Source organism: Xiphophorus maculatus, chromosome 13 (assembly GCF_002775205.1).
Source record: "Xiphophorus maculatus strain JP 163 A chromosome 13, X_maculatus-5.0-male, whole genome shotgun sequence".
In the NCBI taxonomy this organism is placed as follows: domain Eukaryota; kingdom Metazoa; phylum Chordata; class Actinopteri; order Cyprinodontiformes; family Poeciliidae; genus Xiphophorus; species Xiphophorus maculatus.
Window position 1 is genome coordinate 14815834 of NC_036455.1, and position 26791 is coordinate 14842624.

Below are 26791 nucleotides of genomic sequence, written 5' to 3' on the forward strand. Positions count from 1 at the left end.
TAATTAAATGTTTCTTTAGTAAACTTGAGTATGATTTATAATTACTCAAATATTTTTAATAGTTTGAACCCAAAAACATGAAATTACTTCAAGCAACTGGCGCGCCACCTAGTGGCCACAGTCATTACAACAGGTACCGCTTTTCAACACACCACAACTAAAGCGGATCAGGCCGGAGGGCAGCAGAACATGATCAACCCGGCGCCATGACGGCACATCTGCAGATGAAACTCCAAAACAAACACAAAATAAACGGCGTTGAGGCCCGAACTTCAGACCGGTCCACCGGGATTTGTCCCGAACATCCCGGTTAGCCAATCCGGACCTTCTGCGGACATAAAGCGCTGCACCAACACGGAATTGGAACCAACAGACAATAAACCGACTGACGTCACTTCAGATTATATCTGACTTTGAAAAAACCCTCAGCACCAATTTAATTTTCCATAAGCAATCTTCACCCACTTCAAAATGGGAACATGAAAGCAAATTTCTACATCTTGGTCGATAACCAAACTGCAACACAGATGTTGAACATTATTGGATTTTTAAAAAAATTTTATTTAAATTATTTTTAAACTTTTTATACACAAGTCAAAAAAGAAATAAACATCCAGTGCTGAAAAACAATTGCAGAAATAAATAAACAACATTTAATTTTCTGTCAATGGCAAAAACCAAACTGTTGAGCAGGAGGAGTTTAGTTAGGAGGACAAGCCACAGCTCAGATATCCTAAAGATATCGTCCAGAAATTTCAGCTGAATCTGTAGACAAACACATAAAATAAACATAGTCAAACCTTACTGCATTTGTTTTTTTTTTTTAAGTTTTTCTACAGTTTTTAAAATTTGAAGAGTGAAAAACAGTTTTTAATACTTTATTTTTATCATTTTAGCAGTTTCAGAGATACACATACATACATTGAACAGCTAGACCCTCTAACAAAAATTACAGAGCAACTAGTTTGACAGGAGCAGTTGAGTAATAAGCAACAAAAAAATATGTAATTACATTAATTATACCGCTGGTGTCAGATGACTGATCCATTTCTTCCAGTATTTATTGTATTTCTAAGTGGCAAGTCTTAATGAAAAGGTCAGTCTCTCCATTGCATGAATTTCCTCAATTATGTCCTTCCAGTCCAAACATGACGGTGGTTCCACATCAAGCCACCTGCGAGTTCCAGCCTTCTTTGCACCTGCTAATAATATTAACAGGAGATATCTATCAGATTTCTTCAGTTCCTGGGTAAATTACCCAGGAAAACCACAGTAAAGTCACAGCGTAAATTTAAGTCCATTTTAGTGTTGATTTCTTTTATCACTTCTGACCAATAGGGTGCGATCTTAATGCATTCCCAGAAAATGTCCTGCAGACACATTCCCACAGTTCCTCCAACATTTTGCCTTTTCAGTATCGTTACAATATTTACTTTTAATATCAGGTGTAACAAAAAAACGCACCAGGCATTTCCAGGAAAATTCCTTCCACAGGCCAGAACTTGACATGTGAATCACAGAGTTGCATATATTTAACCAAACATGGTCAGTTATTGTTATTTTGGCCTCTTTTCCCCATTTAACCTTAATATATGTTGTATTACATTTTCTCTCTGTTTGTAGACATAAGTATAGTTTGGATATTGTTTTTTTGGGAGATCTTTTGTTCCTCGAATCTAATAGGATTTTATTATTTCATATATTCTGTATGTAATAAGTGCTGCTCTAAAATATCCCATAACAACCTGGCATGCAAGGAGAGACAATTTGAATGTTGGGCAATAATTTAACTACCCTGGACGTTTCCTTTGATGCGAGAGCGCATTTATGTCCTGTATATTATTGGAAACATTGTTGAAAAATCAATAAAGATAATGTTGGGGGGAAAAAGAACACATGGTCTATTATTTACATTTAACATAATCGGAACTTTGTTTAAAAAAAAAAAACGACTCAAAAGGACTTGGAATTCCAAGCTCCCGACTTGAGACTTGACTCAGACTTGAGGACCAAGACTTGAGCCTTACTTGAGACTTGCAACACAGTGACTTGGTCCGACCTCTGGTTTCGAAATGTTGATGTGAGAGAATACTGCAGAGTTCAGGTTGGACCGGTCCGAAGACTTTAGAAAAAAATGTTAAAGATTTCTCAGAGACTAAAGCAATATCAATCAATCAATCAATCAATCAATCAATCAATCAATCAATCAATCAATCAATCAATCAATCAATCAAATGTTATTTGTATGGCACATTTCAGCAACAAGGCAGTTCAAAGTGCTTTACATCATAAAAATACAAAGTCATAAAACACACAGTTACATTTAGTCAAGTTAAATGTTTCATTTATTAAATGTTCCAAAAGCAGCTCTAACCAGCTGGTTTTACTCTGGATTTAAATTAACTCAGTGTTTCGGGTGTTTTTCAATTTTCTGGAGGTTTATTCTTTTCTGCATCAGAACCAGAACCAGCAGGTTGATCCAGCAGCAGCAAATCTTTAATCCGTTCAGTGATTTATAAACTACCAGCAGTTTAAAGTCTCTCACTGAAGGACTGTAGAACCAGGTGGTGTAGAACCGGGTGGTGTAGAACCGGATGGTGTAGAACCGGATGGTGTAGAACCAGGTGGTGTAGAACTGGGTGGTGTAGAACCGGATGGTGTAGAATCAGGTGGTGTAGAACCGGATGGTGTAGAACCGGATGGTGTAGAACCAGGTGGTGTAGAACCGGGTGGTGTAGAACCGGATGGTGTAGAATCAGGTGGTGTAGAACCGAGTGGTGTCTCTATCCTCCTGGTTCTAGTCAGAACTCCAGCAGCAGCGTTCTGGACCGTTGGGTTGTCAATCAGACCTGTGAAGACGCTGCTGCAGGAATCAAAGCCTGGATGAGTTTCTCTGATCTGAGACTTTAGTCTCTGGTCCTGGAAATGTTCTGCAGCTGGAGAAGAACCACTGTGGAACCGGCTTTATGTGGATCTGGAGGGGCAGGTCAGAGGTCATCACAATAGTTGCATCTTGAGTCAGAGATGAACTTTCCTCTCATCAGTCGCCTGCAGTAGAAACCTGCTGAGAATCCTCAGAGCCGTCAGATTGTTTTATGTAGAAACTCTTGGCCAGTTCCTCCATCCTCCTGTTGCTGTGAGGCGGTTCGTTGGAATCAGGTCCAAGGTTTTTAAAACATTTACTAAAACCGGGCAACAGATAGAAGAGATAGAAGATGATTTTCATAGAGGAGATGAGTTGTTTTTGTTTCTTCACACACATCCACTTAGTTGGCTGGAGATGAGTGAAGAAACTCATCTTCTCCTTCTTCTTGTCTTCTTCCAGCTTCTTTTCCTCCACATCTGGATGGACGCCATAAAAATAAATCCCCTTCCAAAACAACCCAATGACATAAAAAGCGGGCACACTTCCAGCAAAGACTGCAATGTGCAAAGATGAGATCTGTAAGTGAAGCGGATTTGAGCCAATTCCACAGTACCACAACCCACAGAGGACCCAGATGTCCACCAGCATGTAGAGGTGGTAGAACAGCATCAGTTTGCTGGTCCTCCTCCTCACCACGCCACTGAACCAGCTGAAGTACCAGATGAGGGCCACAGTGCCTCGGAACAGCCACTTCTCACCGACAGACTTCCTGAAGACCGAGTCTTCTTGTTTCGTCTCGATGTAAGAGGCAACGAAGAACAGGAGCAGCCAGGAGCAGACGAAGTGGGTGAAGATGTAGCAGGGCTCCACGGAGGCGAAGAGGGCGAGGGCAACAAGGCGACTCAACACCAAGAGCAGCTTCCAGAGGAAGAAGAGCGCCAACCGCATCACAGTCGTACAAGAGCAGCACCAGAATTGGTCGGTCTCACTGAGGCAGGAGATGACTGACTTGTAGTACTTGGCCTCAGAGAAGATGATGCTCACAAATGAGACCAGGATCTTATGCACTGAGGAGAAACAGAGACCATAACACTGAGAAAGGAGATGAAGCTAACGGTACGACACCAAAAACCCAACAATCTGTTGGCGTCTGATAGCCACTGAAAAAATTTGAGACTGACAAAAGTAATAACATTTACTGAAAATTATTCAATAAAAGTCAGATATTGCTTTTGAAATATGGCTCAGTAAAATATTTTTTTTTTAAATAAATGAATGAAACAGCTTCTAGATCTTGCGCTCTGAGGAGGATCTGTACCTGTGAGGACAGCCGGTGTCCAGCCATCGTCACTCAGGACGATGCTGAGCAGGAGGACGACCTGAGGAGCGCTGTCCAAGTACGCCTCAAAGATCCCCAGAATTCTCTGATCGTGTTTACGGTACTTTATTATTTTCTTCAGCTCCTCGGACTGAAAGCGGAGGTTTTCCATTGAAGCCGTTGCTATGGCTGCATGTCTGGAACAGACACAGCGACACTAAGGTAAGGACACGCCGATGTTTAGGTCAGAACAGGAAGAAACCTGGTTTAACGTCCTCAGACCAGGAAACTTTAAATGTTTCTGTCTAAAAGCGTTACAGTTAGAATGAATGAAGGCGACTTAAACAGGTTTGGACTAAAAGACTGAGGAACCCAGTCCTGCCTGCATTGGACCCACCTGGTGTAGATTCCTAAATGGAAGATGTGCAGAAATCCAAGGTTGGGATACAGGATCCTCTCCAGGTTGGTCATCATGGCAAACTCATCATCCTTGTACCAGAGCCAGCTGAAAGTGTGTGTGAGCACGGCCGAGCCCATGAGCAGAACCAGCAGAACAGCGAGGTGCCCATACTCTCTATTCATGCCAAACATCACCAGAGTCTTGAAGTCCAAAACAACATCAAGAACAAACAATGCAAGACCCAGCACATCGAGGAAAAATGACCAAATGCTCTTGGGCTTTCCCATAATAAAACTACATCCAATAGGGGAGGAAGACTCTTCGTCTTCGTCTTGACTCTCCTCACTATGGGAAGGAGGCCTGTCGTCTGAAAGCTCCTCACTCGACAAAGAAGGCCTGGCCTCCGCCATTGCAGCAGCTGAAATGCCAGAACAACTGACGGTAAAAGGTGAGGTTTCTGCAGAAACTCCACCCACTCCTGGTCCAACTTGTCAGACTGGAGGCCGGCTCCCTTCAGGCCTACAGGAGGTTTAACTCTGCTGCTCACCTGAATATCTGAACCATCTGCAGCAAATGTTCTGCTTCTGGTCTCTTCCTGTCTCTACCGACCCCCTAAACCAACCAATCCCACAAAGTGGGGATGAAACTTGAGAAGGAGATCCGTTTTCCTAAAGGAGCAGTGGAATCCAGCTCGATCAGTCGTGTCTGAACTTGAGTAAACCATGATAAAACCTCTTTATCCAAAAGAATATTTACTCTAAAGGGAAATTAAGCCAGCTTTCTCCAGAGTTGTGTAGATGCTGTGGGCAGGAAGCATCTCCTGTAGAGGTCAGTGTTACGGTGAGTATTAGGAAGCCTGTCTGAAGAATGAAGAACATTCCCACAGTTGTCTCTATTATTCTTCATTTTCTGAAGAATCCTTCTTTGATCAGCTTGTGGATCTTTTTGAAGTCAGTGGTTCTGATGCTGCAGAAGAGATTAGTCTCCACAACAGACTGATAGAAGATCTGAAGCATCACATCGAACTGCTTTCATCATACTCCGGTTTGGTTCTGGCAACGCTTGGAGCTCATCTATTTAGTTTGCCAGAGATCTCAGGTTATGATCGATGGAGGAGAAGGTTTAACTTCCTTCTCTCTGCTCTGCATGAAAGTCTCAACTCTTCTGGTATTATCGTAGTCGATGATACCAAGTGTAAAAACACCTTGTTTCTATGTTTGTACATCATAACTGTCTAAAGGTAGAAAAACAAAAATCCTCTCAGCTGGACGGCATCCAGTACCAGATGAGGTAAACGCCTGAAAAAACAATCTTGAAAAGAAACAGTTTTATGGATTTTAGTTCCATTTTATAGAACAATCTAGTATTTATGTTACTGCTCACTGTCTTAACTTTGATATTTATTTTAACGACTGTATTGCGTTTTATATATTGTTCAGTTCCTACTGCTAGCTATTTTTAGCCTGGTTAGCTTAAACGCTACTGCTGGGTGATGTCATCATTCTGCCTTTACTTACAGAGCCCCCTAGGGGACATGGGGGATTTTTTTTCTTTTGCGTTCCCTCGCAATACTTTTGCCTTACCTTGCAAAACTTATGCAGCATAATTGAATCCTGTAGCCTTTCCTACAGTGGGCGCCGTACTTTCTGCTTTAATATAAGGTTATGTGAGGTTTTTCCATGAATGTTAGAATCTTTTAGTGAAATATCTGAAGTTTTATATCTTTCTTTAGGATAGAAAGGCGCCACAAACCTACGATATAAACAGAAACTTTCCGTAAGTAGGAAAGAAATAAAAACACATTATAATTTGGACTATTTCTGAGTTATTATAGCGGGTAATAAATCATCTGACAGTTTTGATTGTGTCTCTGTTGTTCTAGTCTGAATGGTTTAAAGAGCTGCTTTCAGTGCCATCTTAGCCTTAACAGACATAAACATGCAGGAAAAAATAAATCGATTTTCAATCAGTGTTTTGCACCAAACAGTTAATAATAATAGACAAGTTTTCACTGAGGCTCTGTAGGAACAATATGAATGAAATCAGTAATTATTGATATGACAGGAGCAGGAGGCTTTGACACTTAGGTGTGTCGATGTGGGCGTGACGTCACCAGGTGTGAATGGAAGGATACTGACCTGCTGGCTTTGTGTGTATGAGGAAGCGGTGAGCGGGGCGGTCAGTCCTGGCAAAGTTTAAAGCCTGATCATCAAAATGGAATAAATTGATAATTGTGACAGAACAAAGAAAAGGTTTGGAGTTGATTGATAAACGGACAGGTTAGATTCCCCGAGTTAACTCAGAGTTAATCCCTTTACCATCATTAGTTTGTCGTGTTTTTAATAATAAAAACTTGTTAATAATAAAAACTGTTTGGTGCAAAACACTGATTGAAAATCGATTTATTTTTTACTGTATGTTTATGTCTGTTAAGGCTAAGATGGAGCAGCACTGAAAGTACGGCGCCCACCGTAAGAAAGGCTTACAGGATTCAATTATGCTGCATAACTGACCAGTAAAGTTTTGCAAGGGAACGCAAGAAAAAAATTCCCCATGTCCCCTAGAGCAGTGGTTCTCAAACTTTTTTCAGTGATGTACCCCCTTAAAAATATATTTTTAGTCAAGTACCCCCTGACACGGGCAAAACATTTTTGGAATTAAAAAGAGGTACAGTGCTGTAAAATCACTGTCTGATTTATTAAAGCCAAACAACTTATATCAGTGAACCTGACAAATACATCCATATTGCAAACCTTGCATGGTTAAACAAAAGAGAAAAACAGAAGACGGTGACCACCAGGAAGGTATAAAACCAGTCAAGCCGTTTTATTTTAAAGGATATTGAAACTAAATACTGAATATAAAATTCAGTGCATGAACACACATTTATATTTTATCGAACTTTTTACAAAATAATTTTTCCCAAGACTTATTATGAGGAGCCTACTGATTTTTTAAAGATATTTTGAAAAGCTTCACGTACCCCCTGCAGTACCTCCATGTACCCCCAGGGGTACACGTACCCCCATTTGAGAACCACTGCCCTAGAGGGCTCCGTACTCACTAACTTAAATTGGATGAACTAGTTTTTGTGAACAGCCATAGAACGCCCTCTGGTGGTTGTTTTGAGACAATGTTTGGTTGAGCTGAAAAACTAAACTAGAAAATGGAGAAAATGCGGTCGGATCCAAGATGGTGGAACGGAATGGCGGAGAGTTCCTAAATGAAACTGATGCCAACGTTGATGCGTTGCTGTTTTGGACGAGATTTGTCCGTAAGTATTGGTTAACGAGGAAATGTATAATTATCTATTTGTTTTGTGTAACAGTAGTGTGAAAATTAGTTTCAGTCATTTATGAAAATGTATTTTTACTTTAGCTTGCATCTGGCTAGTTTGCAGTGTTAGCTAATACTTTATATTTCAGTTGGTCAGAGGCCATGCTCCAATAAATCAGTAAAAAGAAAGAAGTCTGTTTATTGGAGCATCGTTATCTCGCTGGTGAAAACTAGAAAACTCGGTTGAGGAGAACACAGCTCGACATCACCATGTCTCCTGGTGACCTTTGACCCATTAATGAAGGTTTTAACTGAGCTTTAGATATAAAGTCATAAAGGAGAATTTCCTTCAATAAATCAGAACCAAACTGGAGGGAAAATCTGAAAACGGATCGGACTCAGATTCGGTTGAAACAGAAGTTTCATAATCCAGATTAAAATATTTAATCTCCAGCTGGATGGACAAATCCTTCAGAATCTCTGGGTCAGCAGGGATCAGAACCGGGAGTTCTGCTGCTGTCAGCCGTGTTCTGGAGTGGAGGCGTCCGACCCATCAGAACCATCAGCTGGACTCAGTAGAACCTCAAGGAACCGTTCTGATTGAGGCTGATTGGTTTTGATAAAAAATACTCAGTTTGAGGATTTTTGTAGAAATCTCTAAATTTCTTTAGGACTTTGCTGCGTTCAGGAACTGTGGGAATTGTTAACTTTTCTTGACTTCATTGATTCTCCAGGAATTTCCTAGATTAACTCAGACTTCAGTTCTCTGCATGTCGGGTCCAGATTCTGCCTCCATTATTGGGTTTTATTCAGACCGTTTTCTAAAGCTTCAGAATTTTTCTCCAGAATGAACCAATAAACAATCTGGACGGTTTTTATCGACGTCAGTCGTGAATTTGGACATGAACCACCGTGAACTGAATGTGTAAGAAATCAGAAACTTGAGACAGAAAAGGTTTAAAATGTATTTACAGTCCGGACGTTTCCAGAACCGGAGCGGTCCGAGTTTCCAGAACCACATTCTGGTTCTGCTCGGCTCCGAAGTGAGATGAACAGAAAGAAGCGCTGAGGAGGAAACGGACCAGCGGGTCAATCAGAACCGCTGCTTCTTCAGAACTGATGCACGACTCGAACCGAGCTGGGTCAGAACCGGGACCAAGTTCAGAACTGGGCCTGAGGTCAGAACCGGGACCAAGTTCAGAACCAATATGGGTCAGAACCAGGATCAAGTTCAGAACTGGGATGGGTCAGAACCGGACCTGAGGTCAGAACCAGGACGGGCCAGAACAGGGCCTGAGGTCCGACTGGTTTCCATGGATTTCAGGTGATTTCCTGTCAACCTCCAGGTTCTGACCAAAATGTCTCAAAGTTCTCCAGAACCGGAGGTTCTGTCGTGATTTCCTGCCGAGTCGCTGCAGTTTTCCAGCAGTAACCTGACCTGTGATTGTCGCAGCAACTGAGCGACGCTCCTGGAGCGTCTGGTGAGATGAACCGAAACACGGAGAGACTTTATCCAAGCCGTGTTCGTGTCGGCGCCGGACGGAGAGCCTCCGGGTCTCAGTGCAGGCAGAACAGGAAATGAAGAAGCGTCTGAATGGAAAAATAACACTTTGATACGAAGAATCTGCAGATACACGAGCGACGCTTAAAGGCACAGGATATAAATACGCTGAGTCAGCAAACACACCGGGTCCACGTTCCTCACGGTCCAATCAGAACATTTGCTCCGCTTCCGCTTCCTGTTGGTCTCTGAAGGACAAATTTGTCTGGTTCGGTCCGGTCTGCAGCAGCTGGAGCTCAGGTACCGGTTCTGGTTGCCATGGTGAAGTTCTGATAATGTTCTGGTGCGCTGAGGGAAAGCGGACGTTGGAATCCGGACCTTCACAGGGATTTTAGGAGTTGTTCAGGTTCTTTGTGATTAAAGACAACCTGAGTGTTCATCATCTCGGTTCGGATCGGGTCGGAGCATGCAGGACCGGTTCGCAGAGCACAGCGGTCCAGAACCAGAACTTTCTGGGTCCAGACTAAAACACAATGAACCGAATGGACGTCTCCAGGACTGAAAGTCCTCTGCGGACGTCCAGATGGAGACGGGGGAAGTGAAGCGTGAGTCAGTCTGAGCGGCGGCGAGTTTAGCTGCCATAGAGGGCGAGGCGAACTCAGACTCCGCCCCCAAACATGGCCGCCAGGCGCAGGACGTCTACAGGAAGTCCAGCTCCAGCGCCTGGTGGAGGGAGACGAGGTCGCCGTGGGTGGAGATCCTCCAGAAAGGCATGTTGTGCTGCAGGAGGAGACGCCATGTTAGCTCAGAGATTAGCTTGCCCTGCCTGCCCCTTTTGCCTGTTTTCCCTGTCAAAGCTGAATAATCCATTTTAATTATTGCTGTTTTGTTTGTTTATTCTGGATATTTAAAATGTCTTCCAGTTCCAGGGTTAAATATTCTTTAGAAGTTAACATACTTCCATTATTATTATTATTATTATTATTATTATTGTTTACTGCAGTAATTTCTGGGACAATTGATCCTCCAGTAAAGTTTGTTATGACAGGATTACAGTTTAAGCTGTGAAACTGCGCCGCCTGCTGACAAAACCGGTAACTACACTGTAACCTGGAGCCATTAAAAGGAACAAGTTATACAAAATCCACTTTTTTAGCCCATAAATATTTTATTTTACCCTTTATATGTGAATAGTTATCTGACATGCATGGGCTGTAGTTAAACTACGCTCCATATTGTAGCTAGTTGGTGTGGATGCAGAGTAAATCCAGTCACACCATCACTGCCAAGCCTTCATGTGAATGTGTGGTTCTGCAGGTTCTGCTGCTGTTTTCTATGGATTTACTGGAGGTCAAAGGTTAAATAAAGCGGCTGGAGGGAGACGGACGGTTAATGAAACGTAGCGAAAAACAATTGGTTCCTTTTCCATCACTATCTGGACCTGGAAACTGTCTCCAGAACATCTCCAGAACCTCGTACCTGCTTTGCTGCGAACTCCTCGTCTCGCCCGTCTCCGATCACCACATAGGTCACCTTCTTCCCAAAGCGAGAGACGATCCTCTCAAAGCAGCTCTCCTTCCCTGGGAGGAGAGGAGACCGTGAGGCTGGGCGAGTCTGGACCGGGTCCACCATGCCGGGTCATACCCACCGATCTTTGTGGCGCTGTAGATGTTCTCGATGGGGAAGACGTCTCCCAGGCCATACAGCAGAACCTTGGCCAGCGCTGGGACCAGCTGGGTCGTGGTCACCAACACGTTCATGCACTTCCCTCTGCAGAACAGAAAAACAACGTGAGCGGGAAGACCGGAACCGGGTCTGGGTCGAGCGGATCTGGGTCGGACCTGGACTGGATGAGCAGCAGGGACTTGAGAGCGGTGGTGAGCCACGAGTCTGTGACGTTCTCGATCTCAGACTGCAGCCGCAGCAGCAGCTCCCTCTTTATGGGGTTCAGGAGGCCTGCAGCGAGACGACAGCACAGGGTCCAGATTCTGGTTCCAGGCCCGGGTTCACAAACAAGCCTGAAGTAGCTCTTAGTGATGCCAATTTATGAAAAATCTCTGAATATTTCCCTCGATAAGATAAAAGTTATTCACCAAGTATCTCAGGCCTGCAGAGAGGCGCTAACACGGCTAAACGTTCAGATCCTCAGAGTCTGACAGTCAACCTAGCAACACACCTAGCAACGGGGTCAACCACACCTAGCAACAGGGTCAGCCACAGTTTGTCGTCTCCTCTGAAGCTGAGTGACTTCCTGTCAGGACGTTTTGTCTCCAGCGTTCCCCGTGAACTCTGGAAACGCTCTGTGGTCCAAACTCACCCCCCACGTTCCCCTTGTAGCTGCTGTAGATCTCTTTTAGGCGTCGGTACCGGAAGGCCAGCTTCCGCATCCACTCCACCCCCCCCTGGACCCCCGTGGTGGCCCCCGCCGCTCCGCCGGCGCCGCCCGAACCGTTGAAGCCGTCGGCCATGAAGTTGTAGTTACTGAGGAGGAAAAACACGGAGAGACTTCAGACGAGGGAAACCGGGCCGACGGTTCTGGGTGAATGACTGAACTGACCTCAGGTCCTGGCCGTTATCATCAGACGCCACGTCCTCGATATGGACCTGATCACATTCCTAGAAGAAACCAGGAGAAACATCCTTTACAAAAAGAACTAATCTGGTTGGTTACCTGAGGTTCTGTTGGACCTTACCTCCAGGTCGTTGAAGAACAGGTGAGTGTCAGCCAGCTCGAAGATCAGCTCCTCCATCTGCAGGCCGAGGTTCAGCATGGTCGCCGGGTCCTAAGCAACCAGAACCATGTTAAAATTATGGTTCTGGTCCGAAACCGGAGCTTTGGGTCAGAACCTCACCTTGCCGAACTTCTGTGCATATGTTCCGGTGAGCAGAGAGTGGAAGATGATGATGGTCTCATCCAGATCCCACAGGAAGACGCGCTGGAAGCAGCAGAGGTGAACATTGAGGCTCCGCCCCTTCCTGCAGGTGAGCTGCAGCAGCAGGTGAGCTGCAGCAGCAGGTGAGCTGCAGCAGCAGGTGAGCTGCAGCAGCAGGTGAGCTTACCTCCAGGTCGCTGCTGGCGGGCGGCGAGCCGTCGGACTTCTTGGCCTTGGCTTTGGACTTTCCCACTGAGTTCCTGCGGCAGACCTCGTCCTGATCTCTGGCGCCCCCCGCTGGCGGGTTCTCAGGCGGCGATGCATCTGCAGCAGAACAGGTAAACAGATCGATGATACTGACCCAGCCCGGTCCAGACAGCCAGGGTTCTGACTGCAGCATCTGGGTCAGGAAGTTTTGCAGAACCTCCAGATGAACAGAACCAGCACCTGTGGGCGGTCCGGCTGGGGCGGCTTCTTCGGACTTCACTGCTGAATACCCGACTGCGCCGGCGCCGGAGCCGTGCTCGTCAGCGCTGGGCGGTGCAACGGGCGTGTAGTTGGGAGGAAGGTGGTAGTACTGGGAGAACTGGTTCTGTCCCAGTGAGCTGTAGCTGCTGAACTCCTGGAGGAAGGAAGAAGGAAGAGGTTGACTAGGGAGACTGGACCGGGTCAGACACCAGAACCTGGTACCAGGTTACTAAATACATTAAAAAGAAACCACCATAATCCTGATCACATGATCAATGAGCTGTCCTCTGATTGGTGGATGAAACCTGGTATGAACTGATGATTGACCTTTGACCCAGAGGTAAGTTTGGTTTGTTTCGCCGTTTAAAATGTTTGGTTTGCGGCGCTGCTGCTGTGAGACTCCATTAGAAAAAGTTTAATTAAATTTTCATAATGAAATGTAATCTGGACAACATGAACTCATTAGCAAACATTTTCTGTGGCATTCGGGTATCAATTATTAAGTCTTTATTTTATTTTTACTCGCTTTGTGACAAATATGCTAACTGGAAGTAGCATTTTCTAATAGGAAGTCTGGTTCTGGTCCCACAGGGAACCAGAACCCAACATGTTCTGCAGGGATTCTGGTTCTGGACAGAAGCGACAGGTCCAGATGCTCGTTTTGGCCTCACCTGTGGTCCGGCGGCAGCGGCGGCGCTGCTGACAGCGGTTGAGGAGGGGATGTTGGAGTAAACGCTGGACGTGGTGAAGCTGGAGGCTGAAGGCAGAAACAGCATCATTTCACCTCAGAGAGAGGGAGGGTGTGACTCTGTGTGTGTGTGTGTGTGTGTGTGTGTGTGTGTGTGTGTGTGTAGGAGCGTGCGCAGCTAGCCTTGGCTGGGGTAGGAGTAGTGCAGCTGGCCCGGCTGGGTGGAGGTGTAGGCTGTGCTGAAGCTGAGGAACCCCGTCTGGCCACCGGGGGGCGCCTCAGGAAGCCCTGTCTCCGTCTTCACACCTGGCCACAGCGCACCTGCAGGGGGGGGCAGGGTCAGAGCACGGCGGAGGCATACAGAGGCATGATGCTGTGGGAGGAAGGGGCGGGGCTAACCGAAGGGCGGGAGGCCGTAGGTCTGACCGCTCTGAGGGAAGGAGGAGTAGACAGCAGACTGGAACGCCACCTGGCTGCTGAAGGACGTCACTGCAGGGCTGGAGCAGCATCGCCATGGCAACACAGAGGACAGCACAGTCAGATCAGCCTGAAGGAGACAAACTCTCCATGGCAACCAGTCGCAGGCGCCACCCCCTGCTGGACAGGAGCTCTGAAATCAAACTACACATTTCTCCTCAAGGGGGCGACCTCGAGTGACGCTCTGGCCCGGCTGCGACCAGAATCCGACCAGAACCACCTGAGCAGGGATAAACTGTGACTGATTAAAATGATTTAGTTATTAATCTAAATTCTCCCATCAAACATAAAATATTTTCTCAGAAGCTTCACTTTTACTTCATCACTTATTTATTTCAATCCTCTGCGGTCATATCAGGATGAACTGATCGATATGATCGATAACCGATATATTGACCTCTACTGTTTCGGTTAAACATCCCACAATCCTTTGTTGCATCACTGTCACATGACCAAACAAACAGCAGCCGATTCATTCATCCTGATGTTCAGAAAGCAAGGTGTGATTGCTAAACGTTAGCATGAACTTCCAGGACCGGTGTGGGCCTCCAGAATCGGGCCGGTTCTGTCAGAATCTCACCTGGCCTCCTGGTAGACCTGCTGGCTGTAGTCGGACTGGGCCGAGTCGCCATCTGGAAGACAGAACAGGTTCTGAGTGAGTCCGATCCAGACACGCACGCTTCCTCAGCGCCGGCGCCGTACCTGGATGGGAGAACGAGTCGACGGAGTCGCCGATCGGCCGGTCCGATTCTCCTCTGGCGCCGCTCGGCTGGTCCTGCTCACCTGCAGGGAAAACAAAAACATGCAGGCGTCTTTACACGCTGCAGCAACATGCTAACTACAGGAGGCTCAGAGAAAACAGCTGGAGAACAGGAAGGAAGGAGGTTCTGGTTCTGCTCACCTGGGTCCAGCCGGGCCACAGACAGAGCGGAGAAGGAGCCGTCCTCCTCCGATGAAGCCAGAGCAGCAGCTGGAGTCCTGTCTGAACTCAGACTCCTGAGAGCAGAGAAACTTCATCTGAGTTACAGATTAATGCTAATCTGAGGAGAAATGATGATAATCCAACCTGAGCTCCGACTCCTGCTCCCCGTCGGCCTCCAGCTTCGCCTTCTTCACCTGAATAAACCGAACAAGCCAAGTCTCAGTGTTGGAAAGAAAACGTTTGTTTTTACGATCTTTCAGATTAACTGGAGATTACAGATTATTTATTGTTTTCCAACTACTATAAACCAGTTCAGATGGGAAACCGCCTCATCGCATCTCCAGAGTAAAAGCATGAATGAATCTTTGTGTCACCGGCTGCATTTCAAGCTGAACACCAAACAGTCAAACCAGATTTAGTCAGATTAAAGCTACGTTTGAAGGCTGACGCTGCGACTCACCGGCAGCTCCTGCGGGTCGTCCATCTCTGCGGCGGGGCGCGCCGCCACGTCTCCAGGCTCAGCTACGCTCTGCAGTGGGACCGCCGCTCTGGACCCTGCTTCACACAAACACCGGCGCTGTGAGGCGGCTCCGCTCCTCCCGCCCCATAAATACCCATCAGCGCCCCCGCCCCGCCCGGCGCCACAGGAAGTGCGGCGCCTCGCTCTGATCCGCAGCACGAGACCTGCAGGTGAGGCACGTGTGGACCTGGCGTTGACCAGCGTCTCCATCACGGCGGTGATCTGTGGATTAGGGGAGCGGGCCGCCTTACACGAGGCATAACCTACATTCAGGGAAAACATCTCCGCCCAGCATTATGAGCCCAGGTGCAGCAACACTCGCCTGGCCGGATAAGATCTAACCTGGATTTGTCCATCGGCCACAGCTGGAGGCGCCCAGCCGTTATCTCCCTGACATAATGCCGAGAGAGGCCCAAAGTGGGTCAGACGGCTAATTTAAAACCGCCAGACGTGTCGGCCGGCTCTTCGCCGAACACGTTCTGGGAGAGAAACGTGCCGCGTGAATCCGTCCACTCAGCCGCAATAACTACTTACACAAGCTTTAGATAACGGCATCACTAAACTGTCACAATAGCGAGGAAAGGAGGCCAGAGCGGAAAAACCAACTAAAAAAAGATTCACAAAGTTCAGCAGGGTTCAAGACAGCAAAGCAACCAGTTCAACAGAACCAGAACTAGACCAGGACCAGGTGACTGGGAAGAACTGGGCTGATCCTTCCAGGCTTTAGAACCTCCTGGAACCAGGAAGAAAATTGGCAGAACGTCTCCAACCTCCAAAACCCAACGCCAAGAAGGAAAGACATCAGCAATGACCTCAGAGAAAACTACTTCCTGTTTGAGATCAGGACTGATGGAGACAGACTGATGCATCCATCCAGTCTAAATGTAACCCGTCAGGAATCAGACAGACGGACTGGGTTGCTCTGTGCCAGCCCTGCGGTTCACAGGTTCTGGTGTGGAAATGTTTGGGTTCCCTCCTGGTACTCCGCCGTCCCTCCACCATCCAGTAACGTTGGTTTTTAGGGTAACTGGGCCCTGATCAGTGTCTCTGAATCACTGTAATAAAAGCCCAATAAGGGCGGCGGGTTCTGCTGCCCCAGATGGTTCCAGATGTTTGTGCTCAAAAAAGTTTTAATAACGGAGTTTTGGTGAAAATGTTTCAGAAGATTTGAGAAAACCAAACAAATAATGAATAAGTCTGCTGAGGTCATTAATGGTGGACTGAGGAGAGGAGTGGAGGTGTTATCGGCTCAGTAGATAGAGAGCAGAACCGGTACCGGGTCCAGTCTGGTGTGAGTCACAGTTGGTGGTTCTGACTGAGTGTTGGACTGGATCGGAACCAGGTCTCCGCAGAACTGGATGATGTGAGGGAATCTGACTCAGGTGTTGAGCAGGGATGGAGGTTCTGGACCCGGCTCTTCCCGAATCTGTTTCAGCCCGGAACCGGCTCTGTTTACCTGGCGGCAGGTAAACATCCTGCTGCTGCTGTTAGACAGCTGACTCCAGGAAATACACCCCACCGAGCTCACCGTGAGAGTGAAGCCGTGAACCCGGCTACTTCCTGGAGGGAAGCAACTCATCTCTGAGGAAACCGGACCGACACATGGATCTGGACCGGAACACTGCAGACCGCGCCAGGAGTTAGTCTGTACCCAGCAACGGGAACGCAAAGTCCTGACGTTAGCCAGCTGAAGCTAACTTCCTTTCTGACTCCTTCTGTCGGGTTAAGCTGCGCCGTTAGCGGCGGCCCGACACTTCATTACTGGGAATAATTCAGGCGGAACCACACAATATTCCGGCGGAACCAGGGTGGGAAAGTTTTCTGCTCCAGGGATTAGTCGGTCCCACCAGGCATCGTGTGCCAGATACTGAACCCCGGAGCAGCAAACAGCCCCCCCCCCCTCCGGCTCCCAGGCAGCCCTCTGCCCGGACACCGCAGCCCGCAGACCGGCCTTACCATGGAAGGGGATCCGGGAGCGCCTCGATCCACTCTCTCCCCGGGAATCCACGCAGGAAAGCTTTGTCTGTTGTTAGGGAGCACTATCTGGCAGGAAGGAGCTCCTACGGGATCCGCGGCGCATGCGCAGAACGCTCACATCGCTGAGGTCGCTGGCGCAATGAGGGTTGACAGGTGAGAGGGAACAGGAGCGGGGTCAGAGGTCAAATCCTGCCAGAAGGAAGCAACTGGAAGCAACTGCTGCTGCTCATCAAGACTTCCGTTGGTTCCCAGATGTTCAGGAGACTCGAAGTAAAGAAATGGTGTTGGATTATTCTAAAAATGAACAAGAGAAACCAAACATGAGCAGTTTGAGATGTTTTATCGCTGGGATCAGGATCCTGTTGATGGATTTACAACCATGGGGCCCCTGGGCCTGAAACCCATTTGGGGCCCGATCCACTAAAGGGAAGTTATTTTGCTAACACAGCAGGGTCATTCTCTGAATTCGGAGCATTTTGAGTCTCACAAGTTTATCTCAAAGATTTTCATATAATGCAAATCACATTTTTTGAGAAAATCAATAAATGGAAATATCCATGTGTCTTCGTAATATAACATGCAAATATATTTTAAAAATTATGTTTGAATAGACCTTAATCCTCCTTGGCAAGGTCTATTCAGGAGTTCTGGAGAGGAGGGTCAGTTGGATAGTTGAACCTCAGATTCAGGAAGAGCAGTGTGGTTCTGGTTCTGGTCGTGGAACACTGGACCAGCTCTACTCCCTCGGCAGGGTCCTGGAGGGTTCTGGGAGTTCGCCCAACCAGTCTACATGTGTTTTGTGGACTTGGAGAAGGCGTTCGACCGTGTCCCTCGGGGAGCCCTGTGGGGGTTCTCCAGGAGTATGGGGTACCGGGCCCTTTGATATGGGCTGTCAGGTCCCTGTATGACCGGTGTCAGAGTCTGGTCCGCATTGCCGGCAGTACGTTGGGCTCATTTCCGGTGAGAGTTGGACTCAGCCAGGGCTGCCCTTTGTCACCGATTCTGTTCATCACTTTCATGGACAGAATCTCTAGACCAGCCACGGTGTTGAGGGGATCCGTTTTGGTGGCCTTAGGATCTCATCTCTGCTTTTTGCGGATGATGTGGTCCTTTTGGCTTCATCGGGCCGTGATCTGCAGCTCTCGCTATAACGGCTCGCAGCCAAGTGTGAAGCGGCCGGGATGGGGATCAGTGCCTCCAAATCCGAGGCCATGGTCTTGAGCTGGAAAAGGGTAGAGTGCCTTCTCCGGGTCGGGGGGGTGTCCTGCCCCAAGTGGAGGAGTTCAAGTATCTCGGGATCTTGTTCACAAATGGGGGAAGAAGGGAGCGGGAGATCCACAGGTGGATTGGCACAGCATCTGCCGTCAAGCGGCGTTGTACCGGTCTGTCGTGGTGAAGAGAGAGCTGAGCCAAAAAGCGAAGCTCTCGATTTACCTGTCGATCTACGTTCCCACCCTCATCTATGGTCATGAGCTTTGGGTCATGACCGAAAGAACGAGATCGCGGATACAAGCGGCCGAAATGGGTTTTCTCCGCAGGGTGTCTGGGCTCTCCCTTAGAGAGAAGCTCAGTCATCCAGGAGGGACTCAGAGTAGAGCCGCTGCTCCTTCACATCGAGAGGAGCCAGTTGAGGGGCATCTGGTCAGGACGCCTCCTGGACGCCTCCCTGGTGAGGAGTTCAGGTCCCACCAGGAGGAGGGGAAAACCCAGGACACACTGGAGGGACGATGTTCCTCTACTGGCCTGGGAACGCCTCGGGATTCCCTGGAGGATCTGGAACAAGAGGCTGGAGAGGGAAGACTGGGCCTCCCTTCTGAAGCTGCTACCCTGCAACCCGACCCCGGATAAAACGGAAGAAAATGGATGGATGGATGGATGTTTTGAAAAGGTTTATGGGTTGTTGAAGCGTAGAGGTCAGCCAAATGAGCATGAACCCACTGACCACTGTTCATTTTTCACTGTCTTTGATTTTGCATAAAACATTTGAATTATGTGGAAAAACTTTCTTTAAACTCCATGTATTTGGATTTTAAAAATAATGGATTTATGTGATAACAGTAGCCTTATTTTTAAGGCTCATGTTTGTTAGAAAAAACACATGAATTTGTTTTGAAACTAGTTTTCCAACATTCCCACACTTTAGCACAAAACATGGAAGTTTTGTAAACTGTAAATAGGGCATTTTAAGTAAGCAAATCTGTATTTATGTGTAAAATATGCACTGTTTTAGAAAGTTTTACTGCCGTGTTTACAACATACTGCCTCTATGTTAGTCTGAAATCAGTCATGACTCCTAGAAACTTGGTATAAAACTCTTTTAATTACAGCTCCGTTTATTTGACGGTTTTTTAGCTTCGGAAACCATAAATCTGAAGAATATCTATTAATAACCCCAGAAACACATCTCATCAGCCCACATCACCAACAAATGCGTCACTTGTTTTTGTTTTTTTGGGACACTAACCGTCTTTTTGTGTGACGTCATTCCCGTCGGCAGCCTACGTCACTCCGTGTGACAAACGGTGCGGAGCAACAAATATAAATAATGACTAAAACAGCCCAAGTTAATGTTTGTAGCTTAGCTATTCTCTATTTCTAAAGCATTTAAAAGATGTAATAAACATGAGATAACTCGATATTTTAATTTTGCTGAGATGAGGCTGAACATGCAGCTGTGGAGCCCCCTGGCGGCCAGGTGGAAGAAACGCCTCTGAACTGAAGCGTGAACATGACTCCATCTATGACTGAACTATTGATTGAACACTTTCATTTTATCAGCAGTCAGGTTGTTATGCATGCCTCTGGCTTTTAGTTGTTGATGAACGTCGGCATCTAGTGAAGTTGGAAAATAATTTCTGTGCGACTATTTTCATTCCCTCTGGGATGACAGGAACGGTGTTTTCTGTGGGATTAAAGGAAACAGTCAGGTTGAGTTTGAAATGTTTTATTTAGCATTTCTGATCCAGGTCTCAGCTCAGAGTTTCACCTCAAGGAGCCAATTTTCTGCTTTACATGAAAATAAAAACACAGAAAAACAAACAAACTTCCAAATATGGAAGAACTTCAGGACCGTTTCCATTCCGGGAACATTTCCTCTCCAATCCAATCAGGAACAACCTTCCGCATCCAGATCAGGAGATATTCTATGGGAACTTTTTATTGCACTTTCCAGAACCGGGCCGAGCCGGATCCGGCCTGCGGTTCCTGTCCAACCAAACAAAGCACTTCTTTAAGACTGAAGTTCTAGAAGGTTCTGGAGGGACGGAGATATGTTTCAACATGGATCAGGCACAAGACAACACAGTTCTGCTCTACATGATGCATAAACACAGACGCTACGGTGGTGGTGGACAGTACCGAACGGTACCGGGTTACCGCTGGTTCTGACCCGACATGAGTCCATCAGAACTAGCTGGGAATATCCTCCGATATGTACAGGTGGAAGAGCTGCAGGTCGTTTGCAGGTTTCCTCCTCAGGTCGAGGACAAACGGGTCGAAGGAAGTGTCGCTTTGGTCCCGGAACCGGAAGCAGAGACGTTTGGACCCTTCGGTTCCGAAGCTGCTCGGCTTCTCTTTGACCCTCGTTTCCTCGAGTGCAATTCAGCTTCTGCGTGAAAACACGAATAGGACGAGCAGAACCGAACGGGTCCGGTAACGAAGGCGTCTCTTCCGAGGTCCAAACGGCGACACAGCTTCATTCCCAACGTCAGGCACTTCCTGTCACGTCACCAGCGGCTCCAGAACCGGCCCAAACACGCCTCAGGTCCGGAAACGCCTCTATTTGGCACATGCTCTCCTGTCGGGTCGGTTCGGCCCGTCGGCGCTGCAACACGAGTCCCTCCAGAGCTGCTCGTGTCCGGACCGGTCCGGTCACATGAAGGCGTGGTCGGACGGGGGTCCGTAGGAAAAGCCCGGGAAGGCTCCGGCCGCCTCCCGGACGCTGCCGGTCACCGCGGCCGAGTCGCTGCAGAGGGAGGCGGACACCGGCAGGTGGGTGAACTCCGGGTCGAAGTGCCGCAGGTCGGTGGGACCGGACTGGAGAACAGAGCGGACCGGACGTCAGAACCGGGGCTAGCAATTCAAATTTATTAGCCTAACATAAAAATAATGGTTTATTTTTTAATGTCATGTATAAATATCAGGTTCAAATGAATTAATTAGTTAACATCCTAGATATTTAGCTCCAAACATGATAATCTGAAGCAAATTGTTTAGTTAGTAAGTTAAATATTTAGTTAGCTGGTATTTAGCTTGTAGTTAACCTAAATATTTTTGCTTCAGATTAAATATGTAAACTAAATGTCTAAATATTTAGTTTGGAGCTACATATTTAATTTCAGATAAACATTTAGCTTGCTAAATGAATATTTAGTTTGAAACTGACATTTATAAACATGATGAAAATATGACTACAAAATGGACCTCTATTTTTCACTCTTAAAACTAAATAAACTAAATTATGATCTTTTTTATGGCTTTCTACTTAAAGACAGACTGAATCATTCACTGCTCAACATTTAGCTGCTGGTTCTGATCCGGGTTCTGGGCTGGATCAGAACCAGCATCGGTTGGTGTGACCGTACCACGGAGGGGACGAAGGGAGGCGCCACCTTCTTGGCCATCAGGTCGTCCCAGTTGATGGGGGAGAAGAAGGAGTGATACTTGAGCTCCAGCTGCAGGGAAACACCAACACTATGAGGTCCGGTCCCTGTCGGGACGGCGCCGCGGCGGTTCAGGCAGACTTACGAAGTCGTCGTTGGCCCCCAGCCGGCTGCAGCGCTCCTTCTGCAGCAGCCCCTCCAGCAGCTCCCTGCCGGCGTTGGACACATTGGGCTTCAGCACCGGCGCCTTGTGCAGGATGTTGTTGTACATCTCCGCCGTGTTGCGGCTGTAGAACGGCGGCTGAGGGAGACGGTTAGCCGGTTAGCGGCCGGTTCAACAGAGAAGAGCAGAAAGCAGCAAAAGAGGGACAGAGTGAGACTCACGAGTCCGTAGAGCATCTCGTACAGAACCGAGCCCAGACACCACCAGTCCACGGTCCGGTCGTACGCCTGCTTCTGCAGAACCTCTGGAGCCAGGTACTGGGAAACCAAACCGTCACAAACAGTCACAAACCTCCAGCAGCGTCAGACGCTTTACTACCAACAAATTAAAAAACATATATACACCTGCATATAAAGACATACACTGCAAAAACACTTATTTCAAATTATTTTTGCCCAGTTTATAGAGAAAATGTCTCAGTAAACTTGAAATAAGACAAAACTAACTGACAAGTAACATTTCTCCAAGATATAAGAACTTTATGTAAATAATTCCTTAATATTGATTTTTTGTAAATGATTAGTTTCACTGTTGGATTCTGTCATTTATATGGCAAAAAAAAATCACTATTAAGGATTTATTTACATAAAATAAGCTCCTGTTTGTTTACTGAAAACAAACTTATTAGTTTTGTCTGATTTCAAGTGAAATGAGATTTTTGCACAAGAAACTAAACAAAACTACAGAGTAAGATTTTGAGTTTTTACAGTGTCCAAAACAACAACAATGTGTAAGATGAGAATCATTTCAGCTACTGGTTTATTCAAATAGTGAGAAGAAGTTTACACTTGTTTAATCTGGTTTATTCTTGAATATACCCTTATGTCAAAATGTATTTTATCAATCACTAGAAAACATAATTTTATGCTACATATATCTGAATAGTCTAAGAATATTCTGTATTATTTTACGGTTTATGTGTATATTCCATCTTCCTTATAACCATCTAAAAGCTTTTTTTGGACTCGTTTATGATTTTACATTTATTCATTTCTTTATCCATGCAGCTTCATAAAGTCACTCCACACGTCGTTCTTATTTTATGGTTTTTAAAATTTATATCTTCTCTTTCTGAAAGCATTTTTGAATATTTCTGTTGATGGATTCTGTTATTACTTTGAGTTTAACCGGATCCAGACGTAATAACTGTAATTTAAAAAGTAATAACTGTAGTTTAAATGTTTTCTGGAGTTTACCTCCGGCGTCCCGCAGAAGGTGGACGTGGTTCCGTTGGGCTCCAGGCCTTCCTTGCAGAGTCCGAAGTCGGTCAGGACGATGTGGCCCTGCGAGTCCAGCAGGATGTTCTCAGGCTTCAGGTCCCTGAGGAACACCGGACAGCAGGCGGCATTAAAACCTAGGACCCCCAGCGGCCAGCGGGGGGCGCTGCAGGATCAGCCTCACCTGTATACGATGTGCAGAGAGTGAAGGTAGCCCAGAGCGCTGGCGATCTCCGCCGCGTAGAACCGGGCCCTGGGCTCCAGGAAGACCCGCTCCCTCTGCAGGTGGTAGAAGAGCTGCAGGGAACAGACGGAGTCAACATCCGGACCGGACCGAACCGAACAGAACCGGTCCCTACCGGCTGCACACTGACCTCTCCTCCGTTGACATAGTCCAGGACGAAGTAGAGCTTGTCGGTGGTCTGGAAGCTGTAGTGCAGCCCGACCAGGAAGGGGTGCTGGACGTTCTTCATCAACACGCTGCGCTCCGCCATGATGTGCTTTTGCTGGATCAGAACCGGACCAAAACCGTTACACTCTGTCCCACCAGGAGCCGCTCACCTGCTGCCGCCGCTGACTCACCTCCTTCTTCTTCAGGATGATCTTCTTCTGCAGAACCTTGACGGCGTAGTACCTGGTAGTCTCCTTGTGCCGGGCCAGCAGAACCTGAGCAGAACCGGGTCCAGAACAGTCAGAGGATAAACGAAAACGATGCTAGGAGCAAAGCGGAGATCACTCACCTTCCCAAAGCTGCCTTTCCCAATGATCTTGAGGTAGTCGAAGTCACACGGCTTGATCCTGAGAGACACAATAAATCAGCTTCCTGTCTGATCGCCGACTTCAGTTCATAAAACAGGAAATGAGCAGAAACTCACTGAGTGTCCTCGGCCAGCGACGAGCGCGGACTCAGGTACATCTGAAAGACGAGCAGGAAAAAACAGAAACTCAGAACCAGCAGATCGTCTCAGCGGCTCACACTGATCCAGAACTGCCAGTGGATCAGAACCATCAGGTCTGATGACGCCAACTCCCACCTGCAGGTGGCAGCACTTCTTCAGAGAATAAAAATGTTTCTGTTCATTCTGTCCAATAGTTATTGGATTTTTAGATGTGGATTTTTTGGAAGAGTTTAAACGAGGAAAAAAAATATTGTTTTTACAGCAGATCAAAAAATCAGTAGTCTAACAGCAAAATCTGCTAAATACAACCAATCTAAAATATGAATATTAATACCAGATCAATACTTTAGTTTCAGATTCCCTCTTGATATTTAACTATATTTTCAAAGTTATTATAGTTTCTGAACTCTTCCTCAAAGAGTTTTTTTCACACTTTATTTGGGAACAATGAACAGATTAGTTCTGTTTTTCTACTTCTTTCTGTTTATTGTATAAATATGTTACTGACATATTTTGTAGACACTCTAAGCTTTGTCCAAGTTTTAACAATAAGATTCGAAGGAAATAAAACACCAAAAGGTCAGGAGTTTGATAACATATCAAACTTAAACTATAGATAGCATAAGTATGTCAGACTGAAACCAGATTATTGATTATGATTTATTTTAAATAAAAGGTGGAAAGTGAAGAGATGAACTTACTGGACTTCCATCTTCAGCTTCGTTCTGATTCTCATCGATCGTCAGGAAGTTGTTCACCTCAGAGCTGCAGCACAAAAACAGAGAAACATTAAAAAAATAAACATTAAAATGTTCTTTCTGATCAGACCACAGGAGGTGCAGGTCAGGGGTCAGCAGGTGACCTCTGACTGTCCCTCAGACTCTGAGGATCGGCTTAGAGCCGCCCAGCATGTCTGACTTTCTCCCGCAGGCGGCAGCAGCGGTGCAGTGAGTCACGGAGTAATCCCAACCAGATTTACCTCCAGGAACATCAGGGATTAGACTATTCTGGCTTCCTGGAGGCAGATTAGCAGCGGGGGCAGGAAGCCTGTACTGGGGCAGTTATGGACCAGTTTTACCCCCTGACCCGGGGCAGTTATGGACCAGTTTTACCCCCTGACCCGGGGCAGTTATGGACCAGTTTTACCCCCTGACCCGGGGCAGTTATGGACCAGTTTTACCCCCTGACCCGGGGCAGTTGTACCGCCTTTGCCCCCTCAGATACTCACTGCTGGCAGATGTGCGGGGTCGCCGCCAGCTTCTGGATGAAATCGTTCAGACCCATTTTCCTCTCCTTGATAAAAGCTGCAGAGAGAGAGAAAAAAAGAACCAGTCTGATTAAGAACGATCCGAACTGTGATCTGGACATCTGAACGTTCCTTCTGCGGTCAGTTGTTGCGTGATTGTTAAAGATTTGTGCAAAGCTGCGGCTTATTAGTTACGCAACCAGCCGGGTTTCCATTCATGCAGAGCCCAGCGGCTTTTTCCATTCAGCCCGTCACACAGTCCTACTGCGCAGGCGCACTGGCTCCGCTATTTAAATTTAAACCGCATTTCCGTGAAAACAGACTAAAGTTCGGGTTAGAGTGCTGGTGTGTGGTGAAGGCGCCGGGTTCGGGCCTGGTACCGGTACCGGTACCGGCTCCGGTAGAGTGCGGGTTGCTGTGAGGCTCACCGGTCAGAACCGCAACGATCCCCCGCATCTTGCAGTAGGTCAGGTCGCATCCCGCCTCGGTCACCGCCATGTTGAGCGCTGCGCAGCGGGAAGCCAGTTCGGACGGGAATCAGAACCGAATCTCCAAACGCAGAAAATAAACAAGAATCCTCCCTCGGTTCGGTTCCGACTCGGTTCCGACGGTCCAGTGGATCTCCTCTGAAGCGGCGCGAGACTGCTGCTGCGCGAGCCCGACGCGCCGCTTTATAAGGGACACGTGGTGCCGGCAGACCCCGCCCCCTGCTGCGTCACCGGTAACCACAGCAACTGGGCCGTGACGTCACGGGATTCCGCTGCAGCGGCAGGGATGACGGTGATGAAAAGGAGGAAGATGAAGAGTTTCTGTCCTTCCTCCTCTTCCTCAGGCTGCGCCATCACGCGCTGCAACATCTGCAACCTTTGACCCCGGAACCAGAGGCCCAGATGTTCCGACGGTTCTGACCCAGAGCGGCTTATGGACCAGCGGTTACGTAAAGCCGGAGCTGTGACGTCACGCAGCAGTCCAGCTGCTCCACTAACCAGCAGTTACATAACTGAGTCCGCAGCATCCGGAACCGGTCCAGTTCAGTTCGGAACCTGTGCCAGCAGAACCTCCTCCAACCTCGCAGCCCAAAATCTAATTATGACGTCACTGATCACGTTTCATTTCATATCGTTTCAGTTTCAGTCTGAAACTGGAAATATGAACCATTTTCTCCTTCGGCGGATTAAATTACTCTAATTATCGCTGTTAATTTTTTTACTGTGTAACAAATTGTTGCCATGGAGACCAGCAGCAGTCTCCATGTTGGACAGGTTCATCGGTTCTTTAAAGAACCTTCAGGAACCTTCCCTGGTTCTACTTCCTGTTTC

The 26791-nt window shown here is 47.1% G+C and overlaps 3 protein-coding genes across 5 annotated transcripts; all 3 read right to left on the minus strand.

The window, feature by feature from the left end:
- Positions 1–2861: 2861 nt before the first annotated feature.
- Positions 2862–5176, minus strand: LOC111610411 (XK-related protein 8-like). The gene is made up of 3 exons (XM_023344574.1): positions 4582–5176; positions 4185–4381; positions 2862–3933 (listed from the first exon to the last, which is right to left on the minus strand). Exons 1-3 carry the CDS (start codon positions 4992–4994, stop codon positions 3041–3043), a joined length of 1503 nt encoding a protein of 500 aa, XP_023200342.1. The 5' UTR covers positions 4995–5176; the 3' UTR covers positions 2862–3040.
- A 3635-nt stretch (positions 5177–8811) lies between these two features.
- Positions 8812–17401, minus strand: eya3 (EYA transcriptional coactivator and phosphatase 3). 3 transcript variants are annotated; one of them, XR_002753712.1, is made up of 20 exons: positions 17266–17401; positions 15250–15344; positions 14934–14983; positions 14769–14863; positions 14570–14650; positions 14448–14499; positions 13790–13887; positions 13574–13711; positions 13374–13459; positions 12682–12856; positions 12422–12558; positions 12214–12297; positions 12055–12144; positions 11919–11977; positions 11679–11842; positions 11203–11317; positions 11010–11131; positions 10841–10941; positions 9548–10141; positions 8812–9450 (listed from the first exon to the last, which is right to left on the minus strand). XR_002753712.1 is itself a non-coding variant. In XM_014474426.2 (19 exons), exons 2-19 carry the CDS (start codon positions 15271–15273, stop codon positions 10061–10063), a joined length of 1752 nt encoding a protein of 583 aa, XP_014329912.1. In that variant the 5' UTR covers positions 15274–15344; positions 17266–17401; the 3' UTR covers positions 8812–10060. The 3 variants fall into 3 exon arrangements, 2 of the variants coding, with proteins under 2 accessions (XP_014329912.1, XP_023200918.1); XM_014474426.2 differs by having other exon boundaries at positions 8812–10141; XM_023345150.1 differs by having other exon boundaries at positions 8812–10141; positions 15250–15347.
- Positions 17402–20214: 2813 nt separating this feature from the next.
- Positions 20215–26128, minus strand: LOC102236366 (serine/threonine-protein kinase Sgk1-like). Its single transcript, XM_005813764.3, has 13 exons — positions 25901–26128; positions 25455–25530; positions 24928–24991; positions 24203–24243; positions 24068–24125; positions 23910–23993; positions 23702–23833; positions 23512–23624; positions 23307–23430; positions 22272–22367; positions 22033–22188; positions 21870–21959; positions 20215–21321 (listed from the first exon to the last, which is right to left on the minus strand). The coding sequence occupies exons 1-13, from the start codon at positions 25968–25970 to the stop codon at positions 21157–21159; spliced, it is 1269 nt and encodes a 422-aa protein (XP_005813821.1). The 5' UTR covers positions 25971–26128; the 3' UTR covers positions 20215–21156.
- Positions 26129–26791: the final 663 nt, after the last annotated feature.

Bases quoted from the DNA above. Each gene is read 5' to 3' on its own strand.
- LOC102236366 (XM_005813764.3), bottom strand. From the start codon at position 25,970: ATGGCGGTGACCGAGGCGGGATGCGACCTGACCTACTGCAAGATGCGG. The intron at 24,126-24,202 runs GTGAGTTTCTGC...TGTGTCTCTCAG, and splicing joins TCGCTGGCCGAGGACACTCA to GATCAAGCCGTGTGACTTCG. The intron at 23,431-23,511 runs GTGAGGCTGATC...GGTGTTCCTCAG, and splicing joins TCTCTGCACATCGTATACAG to GGACCTGAAGCCTGAGAACA.
- eya3 (XM_014474426.2), bottom strand. From the start codon at position 15,273: ATGGACGACCCGCAGGAGCTGCCG. The intron at 12,857-13,373 runs GTGAGGCCAAAA...TCCTTCCTCCAG, and splicing joins CCGCTGCCGCCGGACCACAG to GAGTTCAGCAGCTACAGCTC. The intron at 12,298-12,421 runs GTAAGCTCACCT...TGCTGCTTCCAG, and splicing joins CCGCCAGCAGCGACCTGGAG to CGCGTCTTCCTGTGGGATCT.
- LOC111610411 (XM_023344574.1), bottom strand. From the start codon at position 4,994: ATGGCGGAGGCCAGGCCTTCTTTGTCGAGTGAGGAGCTTTCAGACGAC. The intron at 4,382-4,581 runs GTGGGTCCAATG...TGTCTGTTCCAG, and splicing joins CATTTAGGAATCTACACCAG to ACATGCAGCCATAGCAACGG. The intron at 3,934-4,184 runs GTACAGATCCTC...GTTTCTCCTCAG, and splicing joins GACACCGGCTGTCCTCACAG to TGCATAAGATCCTGGTCTCA.